A 21846-nucleotide genomic window follows, 5' to 3' on the forward strand; every position below is an offset into this window, starting at 1 on the left:
AGCGAGCCAGGTCAAGACCCTTAATCCAGGTCAAGACCCTGGTGAGGACAACGAGCACACAGATGAGCTTCCCCTAAGACGGTTCCTGAGAGTTTGTGCAGAAATTCTTCAGTTGTGCCAACCCACAGTTTCATCAGCTGTCTGTCTGGGTGGCTGGTCTCAGACAATCCCGTAGGTGAAGAAGCCGGATGTGGAGGTTCTGGGCGGGCGTGGTTACATGTAGTCTGCAGTTGTGATACCCGTTGGATGTACTGCCAAATTCTCTAAAATGACATTGGAGGTGGCTTATGGTAGAGAAATAAACATTACATTCTCTGGCAACAACTATGGTGGACATTCCTGCAGTCATCATGCCAATTGCACGCTCCCTCAAAACATGTGGCATTGTGTTGTGTGACAAAACTGCACATTTGAGTGGCTTTTTATTGTCCCCAGCACATAGTGCACCTGTGTAATGATCATGCTGTTTATACAACTAATTGATATGCCACACCTGTCAGGTAGATCATTTTGTTAAAGGAGAAATGCTCACTAACAGGGATGTAAACAAATTTGTGCACAAAATGAGAAAAAAAAGCTTTTGGTGCGTATGGAAAATGTATGGGATCTTTATTTAAGCTCATGAAACATAGGACCAACACCTTCCATTTGTGTTTATATTTTTGTTCAGTGTAGTTGATGATCCCTGATCTTAGTACTGCAATGCATTTGGGAAACCCAGGCCAGGAGGGTTGCTGTGGCGGAAGCTGTGTGCGTGGGGCCCTGGTTTGCATTACATGGTTACACGCTCATGTTTTTGGGAAGGAACTGCTCTGGGCCTCTGCCCCAGTCATGTGAGCATGAGTAACAGGCAGCAACACTGGAAGGTTTCTAACTGAGCCCCACTTCCTCTTAACCCTCTCCTCTCTGACCTGAATCACAGGCTGGTGGATCGCAACCAAAGAGAAAAGGCCTACTAGTGTACAATAGTGTTTACTTCAACCATGGGGTTTAATAGGCTCCGTCCCAAATGGAACCCAATTCCCTATGACGTGAACTACTTTTGTTCAGGGCCCATAGGGCTCTGGTCAAAGGTAGTGCACTCTATAGGGGGTAGGATACCATTTGGGAGGCAAACATTATATTAGTGTAAGTGGGCCTTAAAGTTAAACAAATTAAATTAATCCTGACCTATTTTTAAAGTTCATAATCATGTGTCAAGGCCAAGCAGGATGAACCTTGATTATGTACCAGCCTTTATACAGTGCCTAAAGATGCATATAATCTTTAATTCAGATAAATTTCCCCATGGGGATAGACATTTGGTTGCAGCTCTGTGCATACATAACACAATCAAAGATAGACTAAGGACATATACGGACAATAAATACAGGTAGAAAAAGTGCAATTCATGAGTGATCAATGTATAATCTGTACACAACAGAACACTATATAAATTACAATGTTAGCCATAGTCCAACCCGCTGTTCCTACTTGTGGATTTAAACATTCAGAAGCCTTACTGCCGCTGGGACAGAGGATCATTTGTCCCTATTTATTTTGCGTCCAGTTGGATGCTTTGTAATAAGTTGTGCAGAATGCTAATGAATACCCATGGAGAACAAGTTCTTGACAGTTTTGTTATGGGTCTCATTTGAATTTCTTTGACTCCGTGTCCCATCTCTTCACTTCCTTCTCCAAGCGCATCAGAAGGCCTGAGGGGAGGAACCTCTAACCTTCTCCACCAGTGCGTTTTGATGAGGCAAGGAGAGGACATGAAGATCACAATTGAGATTGACTCTTGGTCCTCACAGAGCAGTCACAAGCCTGTCCTCTAGTGGTTACAAAAAGGAATAAATGACTTAATGTAACATGCTGCATGTTAATATGAAGAAAAACAAGAGACCGTCAAGCAATACATTATTACTTTAATATCAAACTGCATATTCTTTACAATTCTATGATTACAGTTTTTTTTTTTAAATGAGCAGCAATAAGCCATTATATAATTTAACCCCCCCAATGAACTAGTGTGTGTGTTTGTGGTTGGTGGCACCTTAATTTCGGAGGACGGGTTTGTTGGAATAGCTGGAGCAGAATCGGTGGAATAGTATCAAACACATGGTTTCTATGTGTTTGATGCCATTCCATTTGCTCCCTTACGGCCATTATGAAGAGTCGTTCTCCCCTCAGCAGCCTCCATTGGTGTGTGTGCTCGCATGGGGGAGGGTGTCTGGTTGGTTACACACTACATGTTAGAACTGAAAAAATGAAGACCACCTCTTGCTTTCCATTAAGGCACTGTTGCCCATCAAAGTAAACATAAAGCCTAGCCACACACCGCAGAGCACCGAGGACAGCCCATATTAAAACTGACTAATTAACCATATTGTATAATCAAATCAGAAGCAGTAAGAGAATACCTGAAGCTGCTTGAGAGTTGCTACTACTGAATGAATAAAATAAAAAGGCTTACCTAAAGTCAAAATATGCTTTCCTAAAATAATGTTGCCGACGGTGAAAATGTTGGTCCCTAATTCTTAGACAACGTAAATAAAATATAGATTAGGGGTCAATATTAAGAAAGAGGATTGCTTGAAATGATTTCTTATTAACAAATACTTCACTGGGTAGTTACAGTTATGGCATTTATATATATAAACAGGGTCTTAACAGGTTTAACTGTAATGTTTAACCCACCCTTACATCAGAGATACATCTCTCCAGATACCTCCTTCAGATTGAGAACGTAAATCAGAGGCACATGTCTCTCCTAGCCGTGCCAGACAATCCTTAATGCAACTTACAGTAAGACCTTAACCATTGTCACGGTTAAGGTTCCACAAAAGGCACTGTGCAATTGTCAAAAGGCAACGAGTAGCTAATATTTATGTTTATTTAACCTTATTTAACTAGGCAAGTCAGTTAAGAACAAATTCTTATTTTCAATGACGGCCTAGGAACAGTGGGTTAACTGCCTTGTTCAGGGGCAGAACGACAGATATTTACCTTGTCAGCTCGGGGATTTGATCTAGCAACCTTTCGGTTACTGACCCAACACTCTAACCACTAGGCTACCTGCCGCCCCTGATTATGATCTACAAAATAATACTTCAAGTTAAGATTAGTTTATTTTTAAGTCGTCCTATGCAAATTAAAGTGCTTTTTTGTCTTGTTGAAAATACAAAAAAAAGACATGTCTAGCAATTCAACCATATTACAAACTGGACTATAATTGGCAGTGTAGAAAAAAGAAAGAAAAAAATCACATCAAAAAGCACTTTAAGATCAACATCTGAATTGTATTTTAAACAAAAGGTTCGGTTGTACAAATGGAAGGTTGTGGAGAAAGTCTGGCACATATTGAATTAAGATTGCATTGAGCGAAAAACATCGAAGCGGCTTGTATAAACAGTTGCATACATGGCACGGCAGGGATAGGGTCAGTTCCAATTCAATCCATCCAATTCCTTTGACGAATTTCAATTCACAATGTCATTGTCACTGTTTTCCATTGAGTTACAATTCTCCTGATGAATTGACAGAATTAGCATGGAGCAGACCATATCCCGTGGTAGACAGTATAAATAGGGAAACCTTGCTCTACTACACTGGGCTTGCTTGTTGCTTTCCTCTGGATCCTGGTGCCTGTATTAACAAAGCGTCTCAGAGTATGACTGCTGAACTAGGATCAGGTAATCAGATCCCGCCTGTTCATATAGTTATAATCTAAACTGTAAAACTGATCCTAGGACCTACTCTGAGATGCATTATGAATACGGGCCCCGCAGTCTGGACTCTCTTGAGTCTCTCCCACATACAGGCATCACTACGCTCTGATCAGTTCAACAGCTCCAGATAGGTGATGGGCACTTTACCCATCTGGGTACCCCGCTCGCCCATCAGCCAATCAGAGTCCATGCCTGGGACACTGCTCACCATGATGACCTGGAAGTAAACAAGACATAACACACCCCTTCTCAATCATGCAATAAACAAATCTCATCCGCAAGAACCTCAGATGTTGCAGTCGGAACAAACAAGAGGGAAAGAGAAAGAAAAAGATGAAGAGATAAGGTGGGAAGGAAAGATGGAGGAAGAAAAAGCTAAAAGGCAAAGAGCGAGCAAGAAAAACCAGAGACGGAAAGGCATGCCCAAAACCAGAGACAATTAAAGCTTTGAGAAGTGCTCAACCCCAGTCCCATGTTACCTCATCAGCGAGCAGGGAGAGTTCACTGCTGCCAGCAGCATCGTAGTCATAGAGTACGCGGGCTTTACGGCTGCCGCTGGAGACCCGGAGCTCACTGAAGCCTGACAAGCCCAGGCCGGGAGAGGGGCTGAGCATGGAGGCAGACAAGGGGATGGTGGGTACTGAGATACTGGCCCCACCGGAACTACTAGACGACTGGTTGTTGTTGGAGGAGAACGTAGACGGGAAGCTGGGGAGAGAAGAGGACCACCACTGGTAAAAAAAAAAGAAGGCTAACCACATTTAAGAGCAGATCCTCACACTTTACAAATAGATGTCATGCTGTGCCAACAAAACTGTAGTAGAATAAACCACACACACTTAGATGGAAGTGATTTGTCAGAGTAGGTAAACATACCTCCCCAGTTGCTTCTGGAGGTCAACCATGTACTGGTAAGACTGGGCATAGTATGTAGTCTGGGCCTCCACAAAGTCAGTCAGACAGCGGAGGTGGTGTGCCTATTGGAAAGAGAGTACAGGGATTGGGGGGGGGGCAGAGATAAGGGGAGAAAGAGAGGCATGTCTACCAACAGGAAAACTCCTCTACAAACAGGTATTCATGAATTAAACCAAAGATGCACGCTGGTACAGTAATTGACCCTTTGGGTTACAGAGTCTAGGTCATGCTGGCATCATGGAGGGTTGTGGGCAGGGACAGGCAGGGCACCCTATTCCGCTAGGATCTGGTCAAAAGTAGTGCACTATAAAAAAAGGCAATAGGGGGCCATTTCAGACAAACGCTGATCGAGGTCATGCGAGTCGTGGGGTCAGAGGTCAGGGTACGTACATGGGTGCTGCTGACCCCCTCCAGGAGCAGCCTGGTGATCTCAGCCTGTCTATCAAACTCACTCTGGGTCATCCTTAGGTCCTGCTCCGCCTGGTGGGGACACACACACACACACAACATACAGTCATCACAGACGCACAGAAACACAACACACTTTTCAGGGATGAAAATATGGTAAACCAGCTTAATATACAGTTGAAGTCGGAAGTTAACATACACTTTAGCCAAATACATTTAAACTCAGTTTTTCACAATTCCTGACATTCAATCCAAGTAAAAATCCCTGTCTTAGGTCAGTTAGGATCACCACTTTATTTTAAGAATGTGAAATGTCAGAATAATAGCAGAGAATGATTTATTTCAGCTTTTATTTCTTTCATCACATTCCTAGTGGGTCAGAAGTTTACATACAGTCGTGGCCAAAAGTTTTGAGAATGACACAAATATTAATTTTCAAAGTCTGCTGCCTCAGTTTGTCTGATGGCAATTTGTATACACTCCAGAATGTTATGAAGAGCGATCAGATGAATTGCAATTAATTGCAAAGTCTCTCTTTGCCATGCAAATGAACTGAATCCCAAAAAAACATTTCCACCTCATTTCAGCCCTGCCACAAAAGGACCAGCTGACATGTCAGTGATTCTCTCATTAACACAGGTGTGAGTGTTGACGAGGACAAGGCTGGAGATCACTCTGTCATGCTGATTGAGTTCGAATAACAGACTGGAAGCTTCAAACGGAGGGTGGTGGTTGGAATCATTGTTCTTCCTCTGTCAGCCATGGTTACCTGCAAGGAAACACGTGCCGCCATCATTGCTTCGCACAAAAAGGGCATCACAGGCAAGGATATTGCTGCCAGTAAGATTGCACCTAAATCAACCATTTATCGGATCATCAAGAACTTCAAGGAGAGCGGTTCAATTGTTGTGAAGGCGGCTTCAGGGCGCCCAAGAAAGTCCAGCAAGCGCCAGGACCATCTCCTAAAGTTGATTCAGCTGCGGGATCGGGGCACCACCAGTACAGAGCTTGCTCAGGAATGGCAGCAGGCAGGTGTGAGTGCATCTGCACGCACAGTGAGGCGAGAACTTTGGAGGATGGCCTGGTGTCAAGAAGGGCAGCAAAGAAGCCACTTGTCTCCAGGTAAAACAGCGGGGACAGACTGATATTCTGCAAAAGGTATAGGGATTGGACTGCTGAGGACTGGGGTAAAGTCATTTTCTCTGATGAATCCCCTTCCCGATTGTTTGGGGTATCCGGAAAAAAGCTTGGCCGGAGAAGACAAGATGAGCCCTACCATCAGTCCTGTGTCATGCCAACAGTAAAGCATCCTGAGACCATTCATATGTGGGGTTGCTTCTCAGCCAAGGGAGTGGGCTCACTCACAATTTTGCCTAAGAGCACAGCCATGAATAAAGAATGGTACCAACACATCCTCCGAAAGCAACTTCTTCCAACCATCCAGGAACAGTTTGGTGACGAAACAATGCCTTTTCCAGCATGATGGAGTGCCTTGCCATAAGGCAAAAGTGGCTTGGGGAACAAAACATCAATATTTTGGGTCCATGGCCAGGAAACTCCCCAGACCTTAATCCCATTGAGAACTTGTGGTCAATCATCAAGAAGCGGGTGGACAAACAAAAACCCACAAATTCTGACAAACTCCAAGCATTGATTATGCAAGAATGAGCTGCCATCAGTCAGGATGTCGCCCAGAAGTTAATTGACAGCATGCCAGGGCGGATTGCAGAGGTCTTGAAAAAGAAGGGTCAACACTGCAAATATTGACTCTTTGCATCAACATCATGTAATTGTCAATAAAAGGCTTTGACACTTATGAAATGCTTGTAATTATACTTCAGTATTCCATAGTAACATCTGACAAACTTTGAAAAATGTATATTTGTGTCATTCTCAAAACTTTTGGCCACGACTGTACACTAAATTAGTATTTGGTAGCATTGCCTTTAAATTGTTTAACGTCGGTCAAACGTTTTGGGTAACCTTCCACAAGCTTCCCACAATATGTTGGGTGAATTGTGACCCATTCCTCCTGATAGAGCTGGTGTAACTGAGTCAGGTTTTTAGTCCTCCTTGCTCACACAAGCTTTTTCAGTTCTGCCCACAAATGTTCTATAGGATTGAGGTCAGGGCTTTGTGATGGCCACTCCAATACCTTGACTTTGTTGTCCTTAAGCCATTTTGCCACAACTTTGGAAGTATGCTTGGGGTCATTGTCCATTTTGAAGACCCATTTGCGACCAAGCTTTAACTTCCCGACTGATGTCTTGAGATGTTGCTTCAATATATCCACATAATTTTCCCTCTTCATGATGCCATCTATTTTGTGAAGTGCACCAGTCCCTCCTGCAACAAAAGCACCCCACAACATGATGCTGCCATCACCGTGCTTCACGGTTGGGATGGTGTTCTTTGGCTTGCAAGCCTCCCCCTTTTTCCTCGTCATTATGGCCAAACAGTTCTATTAATTTTTCATCAGACCAGAGGACATTTCTCCAAAAAGTACAATATTTGTCCCCATGTTGTCCCCTTGTTGCACACCGTAGTCTGGCTTTTTATGGCGGTTTTGGAGCAGTGGCTTCTTCCTTGCTGAGCGGACTTTCAGGTTGTGTCGATATAGGACTCGTTTTACTGTGGATATAGATACTTTTGTACCTGTTTCCTCCAGCATCTTCACAAGGTCCTTTGCTGTTGTTCTGGGATTGATTTGCACTTTTCGCACCAAAGTATGTTCATATCTAGGAGACAGAACGCGTCTCCTTCCTGAGCGGAATGACGGCTGCGTGGTCCCATGATGTTTATACTTGCGTACTATTGTTTGTACAGATGAACGTGGTACCTTCAGGCGTTTGGAAATTGCTCCCAAGGATGAACCAGACTTGTGGAGGTCTACAATGTTTTTTCTGAGGTCTTTGCTGACTTATTTTGATTTTCCCAGGATGTCAAGCAGAGGCACTGAGTTTGAAGGTAGGCCTTGAAATACATCCACAGGTACACTTCCAATTGACTCAAATAATGTCAATTAGCCTATCAGAAGCTTCTAAAGCCATGACATTATCTGTCTTTTTCCAAGCTGTTTAAAGGTACAGTCAACTTAGTGTAAACTTCTGACCCACTGGAATTGTAATACAGTGAAATAATCTGTCTGTAAACAATTGTTTGAAAAATGACTTGTGTCATGCACAAAGTAGATATCCTAACCGACTTGCCAAAACTATAGTTTGTTAACAAGACAATTGTGGAGTGGTTGAAAAACGAGTTTTAATGACTCCAACCTAAGTGTATGTAAATTTCTGACTTCAACTGTAGGTATGTTTTGGAGCAATTTATTGTGCATAATGAACCCGTTTTTGAAGCCAGCAAAAGGAAGTTCAGGGCATTTGTTTCAACGCCAAGTGGAATCAGGACAACCTTTGTTTTTCATTAGGCTGTGTGGTACTGCTGTGGTTCAGGAACAGAAGTTAACAGGCAGAGTACAGAGGACAATGGCATATTCTTCTGACTCATTTGACTCTAGTAGTTGCAAGCAGAGGAAAAAGACCCATAAACATTGACTGATGGCCACTGTGACATTGACAATGGTGTTGGACCCCTCTGTTCCTTCCAGTTTTACACTATTATTCCAGAGAGAGAGCGCGAGATGGCAGAGAGAGGAGACCGAGAGTAGAGAGATACGGAAAGAGAAGATGGGAGATAGAGAGACAGAGCGAGAGAGAGCGAGAGAGAAAGAAAGAGGAGACCGAGAGTAGAGAGATATGGGAGAGAGAGAGCGCGAGAGAAAGAGAGCGAGAGAAAGACCAGAGTAGAGAGAGATACGGAAAAAGAGAATGGGAGAGAGAGAGCGCGAGAGAAAGAGAGCGAGAGAAAGACCAGAGTAGAGAGAGATACGGAAAGAGAGAATGGGAGATAAGAGACAGACAGAGAGAGCACAAGAGACACACAAACAGCTGCTAACCATGACGCCAGCAGGTGTTCCGGTCCTCAGTTCCAACATGGCTGCTGAACATTCCACTCACCTCGGTCACTTCCTATGGCCACATCTGTTTGTTAGCACGGTGTGAAACAGTGACAGTCATTCTATTAGAGCTACAGCTGCTGCGACACCACAGCCAACACAACACAGCCTACTATCCTGATACTGTGTGTGTGTGTGTGTGTGTGTGTTTACAGTACAACAGTCTGACTACAACACACGATAGTGCATGTCAGTTTACTAGTATTCACAGATCCACAGACTGATACACAAGCTGCACTACAACCACGACACAGTTTCTCAACAAACGGCAAGCGGCCTTCTCTTGCTGTTGTCGACATCCTTTAGGGAAACGGCAGACGGCTGTACCAACAAATTGACTGGGGCCTCCTACAGTACAGTACAAAGATACACAGCTAAGCCAAATATTGTTTCTCTGGTTACCTTAAAAGAGGCAATCTGGGATTGGTACAACATTGGTTACATTTCTCCAGCCCCATCCCTCATTATTTGACCAAAACATTGGCGGGCTGACTGACCACTTTGCTGTTTGAATCCCAGAACGCCCCGCGGATCACCAGGATATGTTTTTTTAACCATCACTGCTACTTGTTTCACAACGTCCCCCTTCATGGTTTGGTAATTTGCTGTGCCTGTTGTAACAGTCAACAGCTCAATCCTCTGAAGGACAATCCTCCGATCATATCAGTCAGACTGGTAACAGCAAGGCTTGCAGGGGAACCCAGGCCCCTGCTAAGGTCTAGTGCTAGCTAGATAATGATGGGTGAACCACAAGAGATGGCAAACCTACACAGTCACCATCTGATGAGGGAACACCACTTTACATCGGTCTTTTGCCTTAGTGGAACACGCCTGTTTCAGGCTGTTATGTAGTACAGAATGTGACATCCAGTTCTCTTGTATAATAGGTTAAGTGCTGTAAGTAAATTACTAGAGCATGGTTCCAAAGTATTCCCATGCATAATGGAGATATGTGATCATATAGAAAATGTAAGCAACGTTTGAAATTATTATGTTTTAGTCTAATATATTTGTTCGGGCTTCATGCGGTTAATTTGCAGTCTACAAATTGTTTGTAATTATGTTGCGGCCCCCTGACCATCCGCTCAAGAAAATAAATGGGGCTGCGGCTGAATCTAGTTGATGATCCCCCAATTAGAGTATGCATGTACCTGGCCGGGTAGAGGCTAGTTAGCATTAGCCTAAACTATTCCACTATTGTTTCAATGACACAGGCCATGCATTCGTGCAGGAGACTGAACATGTTGCTAGAAAGAGAAGACGTACACAGAGGAAAGGACGGAGTAGAATGGGAGTAAGGAGGAGGAGTGCTACAGGAAAACAGGATGGTGGAAGAGAGAGAGAGAGGAGCTCCAGAGAAATTGAAATGAGGAACTGGCCCTTCTCATAACGAGCCGTGTGTTGGTCAGGGAGGGGGAACGGTTCAGCCAATGTTGTGTAACCAAGGCCACAGCGTTCTAGGTCAGTCTAGTGACTTGTGTCTGGAGACTTAACAGACTACGCCCAGATAACTTTCACCCGTCCGACAACGTCTCCCTCTACAAGGTTTTTTGTCGTTCGTCTTAGTAATTTAGTTATCTACAAATGAACACTGTCCTATATTACCACCCATTTCAGACGCGCGCGTGTGTGTGTGTGTGTGCCCGCGTGTTTTGAAACTAAACAGTCCACTCACCACTGCTCTAGCGTCAGGAACTCTGGCCTTCTTTAGCCTGGTTTTTGCTGCGTCCAGATCCAAACGCTTCACCTGCAAAAGCTTCCGTTCTTTCTGCACACAACACAACAACGATAGATTACTATCAAATCAGCTGCATTATCATATTTGGAATCAAAACGGTTGATGTTAATAGGACTGTCTGCCGCTCGTCATTACATAGAGTAATGACAATGAAACTAGACCAGAGAGTACTGTACGAGGGCCTGCAGAGAAACAGCAACATAACATCATGCCACAAATATGACTGGACTGACTATTACATCTATTAGGCCAATTAGCTTTCACGTGGTGGGCACTGGCAGAGAAAAGGGACCTTGACTCTTTTAGATTCAATTACTTCCAACCACCCAGTTTCAATCCAAAAGGTCATGAACCTCAGGGGAATGAATGGGGACTGGTCAAAAGTAGTGCTGTACTACATAAGGAATAGGGTGACATTCGGGACGCTGAACGGATCATCCCGTTGATACTCACCAGGATGGTTTTGAAGTCTCCTTCTAGAAAGTTCCTGAATGGCGTGAGGAAGTTGATGGCTGAGCTCTGGATGAACTCTCTCTCCGCTCCTCCAATCTGCTTCTCCGTCTCGCCACATTTAATAAGTGCGTTTCCTGTAGGGACAGGAAGTAGACAAGGTTTAACCAGGAAGTAGAAATGAAAGGTTTAACTACAGAGACATCCAGGAGGACACAGACGCTGGAGATTTCAGCTTTGCTTTTTTTTAATGATAATAACACATAGCAATTCCTTGGCACCTGGCCAATGTGAATGTTGTGCTCAGCTGAATGAGACAACTCTATATGGATTTTAAATATGTCCAATAAAATCGATTCAGTCACAGGCTATATATATACACAATATCCATAAAAGCTCATTCCTTTTTTTATTTTAGCAACTACATTGTTGATAAGGCATAGCCTATACAGGGTTCTACACAATTTATTTTCTTCAGTTGGTGGCACCAGTACATGATAAGGTCACACCGATGTTTTAATAAAATAATTTATAATGGCCTGGCCTGTGTCCAATAAAGTTCCTGCATTTCATACAGAACCAGGCTAATAACGATAAGCCATCTTTTAAATTAGCATGCCCATGTGTTTTTACATTGATTTGGATCGATTTACTGTAACAGAAAAGAGACTGTTAAAATGAATTGCAAAATGTTTGAAAAAACGACACCGAAAAATAATAATAAAAAAATGTCATGTGGAGTACTGATTTCCCCTAGTTTCATCAGGTTTTCACTCAAACACTTAATAGAAAAACACAATTTGGATGTTCCAAGTCTACAACAATGCTTAAACCACGTCAGGGGACCATGTGTGTGCACCAGCCAGGTTGTGTTTGGCAAGTGGTGTTTCTGTAGCGCACCTGTAATGGAGTTGACGCACTGAGCAAGGTGCCTATTAGGTTATATGTTTGCAGCGCACGTGTGATAAAAAAGCAGGTGAAAAAGGTAACTCAAATTTCAACCTAGCTAATTTCTGATTCATATAAAATTGTTTGACTATAGAGGTAGCAAAACTGTACTTCAAATCTATGCTACTCCCCCACTTAACATACTAGTCTTCCTTGCGTCCGACACATAACGAAAAATACATTACAGACAAAAACACTTTACAATTTACATACATTTAAAACATTATCATAGACAATGCCAAAAGTGTGCAAAGCTGTCATCAATGCAAAGGGTGGCTACTTTGAAGAATCTCAAATATATTTTGATTTGTTTAACACTTTTTTGGTTACTACATGATTCCATGTGTTATTTCATAGTCTTGATGTCTTCACTATTATTCTACAATGTAGAAAATAGTAAAAATAAAGAAAAACCCTGGAATGAATAGGTGTGTCCAAACTCTTGAATGGTACTGTATAAAATAAAAAATAAAGACACAAAAACAAACAATAAAACGAAGGAATCATAGTGTGTGTGTGTGTACATCTACCAGTTACACATACATGTCAGTACATACACACAAGAATTAGCAGTTGTCAACAGTGCCATTTCTGAGAGATGACATTGAGTTAATTGGGGTGGGGGGGTTATGACTGTGTTCCCTCCTATCGGCCTTTGTTCACTCCCCTTGACAGATCTGACAGGAGAGGTTAACAACTTTGTGGAATGAAACGCAGCCTAAAGGTAGTAATTCATTTGGAACCAAGCAGAACTAAAAAAATAGAGGGATGACCAGCATTTGTCAAATAAGAAATGCCTGTTTTGATTTTCCGTTGCACTTATTAATGCACCCCAGGTACAACTCACTCACCATAGGCCGTTCCAGGGCCAAACTCACTCCCCGACTCGATCATGGACTGGCCAAGCACCTCGTGGTTGTTCATCCGCGTGGGGACTTTCTTCTCCAGTTTCTCGTACAGAAATTCCTCTATTCTGACATCTGAAAATTGTACGATAAACTCAATTAGAGAGAAAGGAGAGTCACGAGGAAACAAGACTAAGGAGCAACCTTGTGCTGCATGACCCAACAGCCAGATAACAGGGATATCACACAGACTATCCAGGCAAATCCAGTCTGCAATCTAGTCTAGTAAATCTTCAACAACATTATTCGGGTTCAAAGAGCCTTATAGTAGGCTAATTGAGCTAGCACAGACCTACATAAGACCGTACACTGACTGCACAAGTCAATTCTGGCACTAGGCTAACTAACCACCTTTGATGGAGCCAACTGCTTTATCTACTAAACCAGAAACTATAGGACTAGCTGCTGAGTACAATCATAATAACTATGCCTAACAGCACGCAGAAGTAGGTGTGCTTTGGTTGTGAGTGTGCCTGGAGATAAGATGTGTGTGTGAGGCCCTAGCAGCAGACTGAGCTATGCAGCACCATGGTGTAAACTCAGAGGGTCCACAGCTGAGCTTACAGTCGCATAGACACCCAACTGTGGTTTAACAGTCAATACTCATAAGTATGTGGCTCGTTGAAGAATTGCCATCTTTTTGACCAATCACATCAGATCTTTTTCAGATCTGATTGGTTAAAATACCAATTAGTAAAAAAAAAAAGAATTGGGCTGCCTATGTAGCCTAGGCTTAGAATGTAAAGGAATATTACCGTCCAATTGTGGCACAAAAGCTGGATAAAATGTAGCCTATTGGCTATGAAGGGAAAGTGGCTAACCAGTTACTGCTTCTTTACTGAGGGGGAACTGGGCCCAAAAACCAACCGTTACTCTTACAACCTGTTTCAAGGGAATCTGTCAAAGGCTGAATAACCTGTTTCATGGGAATCTGTCAAAGGCTGAATAACCTGTTTCATGGGAATCTGTCAAAGGCTGAATAACCTGTTTCAAGGGAATCTGTCAAAGGCTGAATAACCTGTTTCAAGGGAATCTGTCAAAGGCTGAATAACGTGTTTCATGGGAATCTGTCAAAGGCTGAATAACGTGTTTCATGGGAATCTGTCAAAGGCTGAATAACCTGTTTCATGGGAATCTGTCAAAGGCTGAATAACCTGTTTCAAGGGAATCTGTCAAAGGATACATTAGCCTAGATTTTTACTTCCATGTAGGTAAAAAGTAGCCTTTGTCTTGGTATTCAAAGACAAATGATAATGTTAAAGGAAAACAGCAGCACCGTCTAATCTCTTCTGCTTTGTTAACATCCAGAGTAGGCTAACTGTGCATCAGTTGAATCCCTCAAGAGTTGAATTTGTACGGCAGCAGCAGATGCATGAATACCTTGGCTCTCACTGTGTCTATAGCACAGTCATACCTAATAGACTTGTGTAATATCTAGGCCTGTTTCCCAGACTTAATCTACAGCTGACTGAAGCCAAGACAACACACAGCCATAGAACCTACAGTACTAGAGCACAGCTGAGCTTACAGTCGCATAGACACCCAACTGTGGTTTAACAGTCAATACTCATAAGTATGTGGCTCGTTGAAGAATTGCCATCTTTTTGACCAATCACATCAGATCTTTTTCAGATCTGATTGGTTAAAATACCAATTAGTAAAAAAAAAAAGAATTGGGCTGCCTATGTAGCCTAGGCTTAGAATGTAAAGGAATATTACCGTCCAATTGTGGCACAAAAGCTGGATAAAATGTAGCCTATTGGCTATGAAGGGAAAGTGGCTAACCAGTTACTGCTTCTTTACTGAGGGGGAACTGGGCCCAAAAACCAACCGTTACTCTTACAACCTGTTTCAAGGGAATCTGTCAAAGGCTGAATAACCTGTTTCATGGGAATCTGTCAAAGGCTGAATAACCTGTTTCATGGGAATCTGTCAAAGGCTGAATAACCTGTTTCAAGGGAATCTGTCAAAGGCTGAATAACCTGTTTCAAGGGAATCTGTCAAAGGCTGAATAACGTGTTTCATGGGAATCTGTCAAAGGCTGAATAACGTGTTTCATGGGAATCTGTCAAAGGCTGAATAACCTGTTTCATGGGAATCTGTCAAAGGCTGAATAACCTGTTTCAAGGGAATCTGTCAAAGGATACATTAGCCTAGATTTTTACTTCCATGTAGGTAAAAAGTAGCCTTTGTCTTGGTATTCAAAGACAAATGATAATGTTAAAGGAAAACAGCAGCACCGTCTAATCTCTTCTGCTTTGTTAACATCCAGAGTAGGCTAACTGTGCATCAGTTGAATCCCTCAAGAGTTGAATTTGTACGGCAGCAGCAGATGCATGAATACCTTGGCTCTCACTGTGTCTATAGCACAGTCATACCTAATAGACTTGTGTAATATCTAGGCCTGTTTCCCAGACTTAATCTACAGCTGACTGAAGCCAAGACAACACACAGCCATAGAACCTACAGTACTAGACACCATGCCATCCTCCTGGACCATGACAACATCCACATGTAATGCTTCAGAACTTTTCAATGCCATTTCAGGCCATTTAACAGTTACTTTTTATGGGGCTGAATCAATGACTGTATATGAATGGACAAAGCCATTGATCACGTGGCACCATTCATTCCTATCTGAAGACTCAACAGCACATTGAAGTGCTAAATGATCCGTATATTATATCATTTGCATAGATTATATCCTCTGTGTGTGATTTTTTAAAATAAAATCGGTTCAAATCAAATTTTATTTGTTACATGCACCAAATACAACAGACCTTACCGTGAAATGATTATTTAAACTCTTAACCAACAAATATAGTTAAGTTACTAAATAAACTAAAGAAGCACATTATGAAAAGTAACAAAATAACAATAACGAGGCTATATACAGGGGGTACAGATACCGAGTCAATGTGCGGGGGTACAGGTTAATCGGGGGAAAGTGACTGTGCATAGATAATAAACAGCGACTAGCAGCAGAGTAAATGTGTGTGGGGGGGGGGGGGGGGGGGGGGGGGGGGTGTCAATGTAAATAGTCCGGATGGCCATTTGATTAATTGTTCAGCAGTCTTATGGCTTGGGGGTAGAAGCTGTTAAGGAGCCTTTCGGTCAGAACAGTCTATGACTAGGGTGACTGGAGTCTTTCCCATTTTTTGGTCCTTCCTCTTACATCGCCTAGTATATAGGTCCTGGATGGCAGGAAGCTTGGCCCCAGTGATGTACTGGGCCATACGCACTACCCTCTGTAGCGTCTTAATGTCAGATGCCAAGCAGTTGCCATACCAGGTGGTGATGCAACCGGTCAGGATGCTCTCGATGGTGCCGCTGTAGAACTTTGAGGATCTGGGGACCCATGCCAAATCTTTTCAGTCTCCTGAGGGGGAAAAGGTATTGCCATGCCTTCTTCACGACTGTCTTGGTGGGTTTGGACCATGACAGTTTGTTGGTGATGTGGACACCAAGGAACTTGCAACTCTAGATCCGCTCCACTAGAGGCCCGTCAATGTTAATGGGGGCCTGTTTGGCCCTCCTTTTCCTATAGTCCACGATCAGCTCCGTTGTCTTACTCACATTGAGGTAGAGGTTGTTGTCCTGGCACCACACTGCCAGGTCTCTGACCTCCTCCCTATAGGCTGTCTCATCGTTGATCAGGCCTACCACTGTTGTGTCATCGGCAAACTTAATGATGGTGTTGGCGTCGGGCTTGGCCACGCAGTTGTGGGTGAACAAGGAGTACGGGAAGGGACTAAGCACGCACCCCTAAGGGGCCCCTGTGTTGAGGATCAGTGTGGCATATCTGTTGCTGCCGACCATTACCAACTGGGGACGGCCCGTCAGGAAGTCCAGAATCCAGTTGCAGAGGGAGGTGTTTAGTTCCAGGGTCCTTAGCTTAATGAATACATTTGTGGGAACTATGGTGTTGAACAGCATTCTCACATAAGTGTTCCTTTTGTCCAGGTGGGAAAGGGCAGTGTGGAGTGCGATTGAGATCGTGTCATCTGTTGATCTGTTGGGGTGGTATGCGAATTGGAGTGGGTTAGGGTTTCCGGGATGTCATCGTTGATGTGAGCCATGCCTTTCAAAAGCACTTCACGGCTACTGACGTGAGTGCTACGGGGTCATTTAGACAATATACCCTGACTGGTGTCTGTAAGTCCTAACTAGGGGACATTCAATTCTGGTCAGTTCATATTTGAAAAATCTTAACATTGGATACTGATGTTACAGTTTGCCAACAACACGATGGTGGTAGGCTTGATCGCCAATGAGACAGTCTGGTGCCAGGGCAACAACATCTCCCGCAAGTTAAGCAAGACAAAGGAGCTGATTGTGGGTGACAGGAAACAGAAGGCTGAGCACGCCCCCATTCACATTGACACGGCTGTAGTGGAGCGCGTCGAAAGCTTCAAGTTCCTCTGTGTCCACATCACTAAGGACCAATCATGGTCCAAACATATCAACACAGTCATGAAGAGGGCGCGACAATGCCTCCTCCTCTTCATGAGTCTGAGAAGATTTGGCATGGGTCCTCAGATCCTCAAAAGGTTCTATAGCTGCACCATTGAAAGGATCCTGACTGGCTGCATCACCGCTTGGTATGGCAACTGCTTGGCATCCAACCGCAAGGCGCTACAGAGGGTAGTGTGTACGGCCCAGTACATTACTGGGGCCGAGCTCCCTGCCATTCAGGAGATCTATACCAGGCGATGTCAGAGGAAGGCCCTAAACATTTTCAAAGACTCCAGGCACCCAAGTCAGACGGTTCTCTTTGCTACTGCATGGCAAGCGGTACCGCAGCGCCACGTCTGGGACCAAAAGGCTCCTGAACCGCACAGCAACCATATGACTACTGAAGTTAATCAAATGGCTACCTGGACTATTTTCATTGACCCCCCTTTTTTGTTATTTTTGCACTGACATTCTTGCACTATACGCACTCACTGGACTCTACCCACACACTCACACATACTACAATGACACTCCAACACACACGCGTGCATATTGATGCCACACACACTGGTGCTACTCTGTTAATTATCGATCCTGATTGCCTAGTCACTTTCACCCCTACCCGCATGTACATATTACCTTTTTTATTTTATTTTAACCTTTATTTAACTAGACAAGTCAGTTAAGAACACATTCTTATTTACAATGACAGCCTACCGGGGAACAGTGTATTAACTAACTGCCTTGTTCAGGGGCAGAATGACAGATTTTTTACCTTGTCAGCTCGGGATTTGATCCAGCAACCTTTCGGTTACAGGCCAAACGCTCGAACCACTGCTGCATTACCTCGTAACCCTGCACATTGACTCGGTACCGGTACTCCTTGTTTATAGCCTCGTTATTGTAATTTTATTGTGTTAATATCTTTTTTTTCTTTCTTACTTTTTAACTTAGCATTGTTTGGAAAGGGTTCTTAAGTAAGCATTTCACGGCAAAGTCTGCACCTGTTGTATTCGGCGCATGTGACAAACATAATTCGATTTGACATCAGTGAGTGCAGTCTTACTTGGGTTTGGTTGTAGTAGAACCTCTGTCTGCTTCATGATTCTCTCCGTGTTTTGCTTGGTGCATTCTGCTCTGCACAGAAGGTTCTCCAGGTGAGCATCCAACTCAGTCTTCTCAGCTTGCCCAAGTTTTTCCTCTGTAAACTGAAGATGAAATGAAAGGGTGAATCTCCAGTGGCTACAAACTGACAAAAGTCAGGTGGTTGTCAAACTAGGCTACCTGTAGCTCAATGAAAGTGAATATTTTATTTGACATAAGTACTTGGCACTGTCTATTTACCTCTTCCAAGTTGGCTTAGCTTGCCTGACTAGCTAACCCAATCATAGCTCTGATCCAGGACGTTACGTGCGGCTGAAGCCTTCTTGCGGTACTGATGAACCAAGTCTGGAACCAACAGGAACAGCTTCTACCCCCAAGCCATAAAACTGCTAAGTGGTTTGTTAAACAATTACCCAAATAGCTACCCTGACTATCTGGATTGACCCTTTGCATGTTGACAGGCCATGTCAGAGCAAAAACCAAGCAATGAGGTCAAAGGAATTGTCCGAGACAGGATTGTGTCAAGGCACAGATCTGGGGAAGGGTACCTTCTGCAGCATTGAAGGTTTCCAAGAACACAGTGGCCTCCATAATTCTTAAATGGAAGAAGTTTGGAACCACCTAGACTCTTCCTAGAGCTGGCCGCCCGGCCAAACTGAGCAATCGGGGGAGAAGGGCCTTAGTCAGGGAGGTGACCAAGAACCCGATGGTCACGCTGACAGAGCTCCTCTGTGGAGATGGAAGAACCATCTCTGCAGCAACCCACCAATCAGGTCTTTATGGTAGAGTGGTCAGACGGATTCCACTCCTCAGTAACAGGCACATGGCAGCTTGCTTGGAGTTTGCCAAAAAGCACCTAAAGGAAACCTGGCACCGTCCCTACGGTGAAGCATGGTGGTGGCAGCAGAGCCCAGACTTGAACCGATCTAGCATATCTGGAGAGACCTGGAAATTGCTGTGTAGCGACACTCCCCATCCAACCTGACAGAGCTTGAAAGAATCTGCAGAGAAGAATGGGAGAAACTCCCCAAATACAGGTGTGCCAAGCTTGTAGCATCATACCAAAGAAGACTCGAGGCTGTAATCGCTGCCAAAGGTGCATCAACAAAGTACTGAGGAAAGGGTCTGAATACTTATGTAAATGTGATTTTTTTATTTACATTTTTTCCCCTTTTTCTAAAAATCGTTTTTTGCTTTGACATTATGGGGTATTGTGTGTAGATTGATGAGTGAAAAAAACGATTTAATCCATTTTAGAATAAGGCTGTAACGTAACAAAATGTGGAAAGGTGAAGGGGTCTGAATACTTTCAGAATGCACTGTACGCTGCTGCTACTGTTTATCTGTCCGTTTATTCCTAGTTATAAACTGGGTGATTCGAGCTCTGAATGCTGATTGGCTGACAGCCGTGGTATACCATGGGTACGACAAAACATTTATTTTTAATGCTCTACTTACGTTGGTAACCAGTTTATAATAGCAATAAGGCACCTCTGGGTTTTGTGGTATATTGGCCATATACCACTGGCCTTATTGCTTAATTATAAGTCAACTTGTCCAAGTAGGATTTACATGGCTATCAAACTGTCATGACAGGGTAAGCCTACATGAAACACAGCCCTTATTTTAATTGTTTCAAAAATTCCCTATGGGAAAAATGTATGTAGGAAAAATGATTGGAACCTAATGATTGGAACCTAATCATTGGGTATTATGACACCTCCACTATGGGGCTCTATTAGAGATGAGATGATGACTTGGAATTAAATAGTAAAGTCATCAAATAAAACAAATGTAATAGGCAACTGAAATATTTTATTGAAGTAAAGTAAAGTTAATAAGTGATAAGCAGTAATGGGCAGTCACTACCATCATGGGCATTTTATTAATTGTTTTATTCTGTGTTGCTAAAGCAGTCATCCCACATAATGCATAGTGCATTTAATGTTGAAAAGATAATCGAACCAACATCGAAAACCCCCAATTTGATTTAGTGACTGGCTTCAATATACTTTTGTTAGTCACCAAAGTAAAAATGTTGCTAGAGTGATAAGCTTTTCTCTTCGTGGAAACTGTCGTTTCTCCCCCAAAAATATATACAAAAAAAGAATAACGATTTCACTTTGTTTTCTGCCAGACTAGTATGCGCACGCGTCTGATCTATACTACGAGGCATGCACATGGAACAGAGTATGCACAGCGCATTCAAAGAAAATACGTCCACACTCCAGAAACACCTTTACTTTGGTCAGTGACTAAGTATACTTTACAAAATCGGAAAACACCACATAGGGAGGGATAAATGGAAAGATGCAGTGCTCCAGCCGCACGTAACGCCCTGGACCAGAGTTTACCCAATCACTGCCTAATTTACTCCCGTTCCAAACTAGAGCGGATGTGCTGAGTTTACTATTCTAAACTTTTGGTCAAACAAAACATGTATGTTAGTTGGCTGTTAACGTGGATCAAATAAAGTAAGTAATGTAGAAGTAATGACTAACATTACACACACACATCTTTAGCCAAATATGACAAATTCCAAACTAGTTAGCTAACTAGCCTAGCAATAGCATATCGCCAGCAGTCGCAGGCCTGAAACAGCAGCGGAGTTTCCAAAGTTGATGCCTCGCTCTCAACATTGTTAGCTAGCTAGCGACAATGTGAAAACCGCAAAATATCTGAATTCAGAAAATAACAACAAATGTGTAAACTTACTTGAACCGCACGACTGAATAAAGTACCGGCGTCTGCTGCTAACCTTTTGACGTTGAAATCCATGTTTAGTTGTAGATTACACTTTGTGCTCAAAAAGCTGGCAAATTACTTATCCATACAGAGGAATGGTAAACAAATTAATATTTTCCTTGCTAGCTACGTTTCCCGTGGTTAGATTTTGACAAGAAGCAGCCAAGTGTTGACTGTTTCGTTTTAGGGAGTTTTCCGACTGTCGATGTGTGGCATTCGTAGATAGAGTAGGCGGGGCTGTCAGTGTATTCAAAACCTCTTGTCACCACTAGGGGTCAGATTTGTCTCAAATTTCAGCTGTTGCCTTCACTCTTCTGTGGGCCATATTAAACTTGAACCTAAAAAACATGCTTAATTGGAACATCTTTTTAGTCCAGGACTAGCCTTATTCTTGCTCTTGGAAACCAGCCCTATGTGTTCAGGGCTAAGCTTTTGCACTGATTTTACTTCTTA

At 43.1% G+C, this 21846-nt stretch overlaps 1 protein-coding gene across 1 annotated transcript; it reads right to left on the bottom strand.

Moving 5' to 3' along the window:
* Positions 1-2968: 2968 nt before the first annotated feature.
* Positions 2969-21599, bottom strand: sh3glb1a (SH3-domain GRB2-like endophilin B1a). Its single transcript, XM_038973349.1, has 9 exons — positions 21364-21599; positions 18611-18752; positions 13036-13164; positions 11240-11373; positions 10724-10816; positions 5016-5105; positions 4587-4687; positions 4190-4418; positions 2969-3927 (listed from the first exon to the last, which is right to left on the bottom strand). The coding sequence occupies exons 1-9, from the start codon at positions 21424-21426 to the stop codon at positions 3820-3822; spliced, it is 1089 nt and encodes a 362-aa protein (XP_038829277.1). The 5' UTR covers positions 21427-21599; the 3' UTR covers positions 2969-3819.
* Between the last annotated feature and the right edge of the window lie 247 nt (positions 21600-21846).

This window comes from Salvelinus namaycush, chromosome 33 (assembly GCF_016432855.1).
Source record: "Salvelinus namaycush isolate Seneca chromosome 33, SaNama_1.0, whole genome shotgun sequence".
Taxonomy (NCBI): domain Eukaryota; kingdom Metazoa; phylum Chordata; class Actinopteri; order Salmoniformes; family Salmonidae; genus Salvelinus; species Salvelinus namaycush.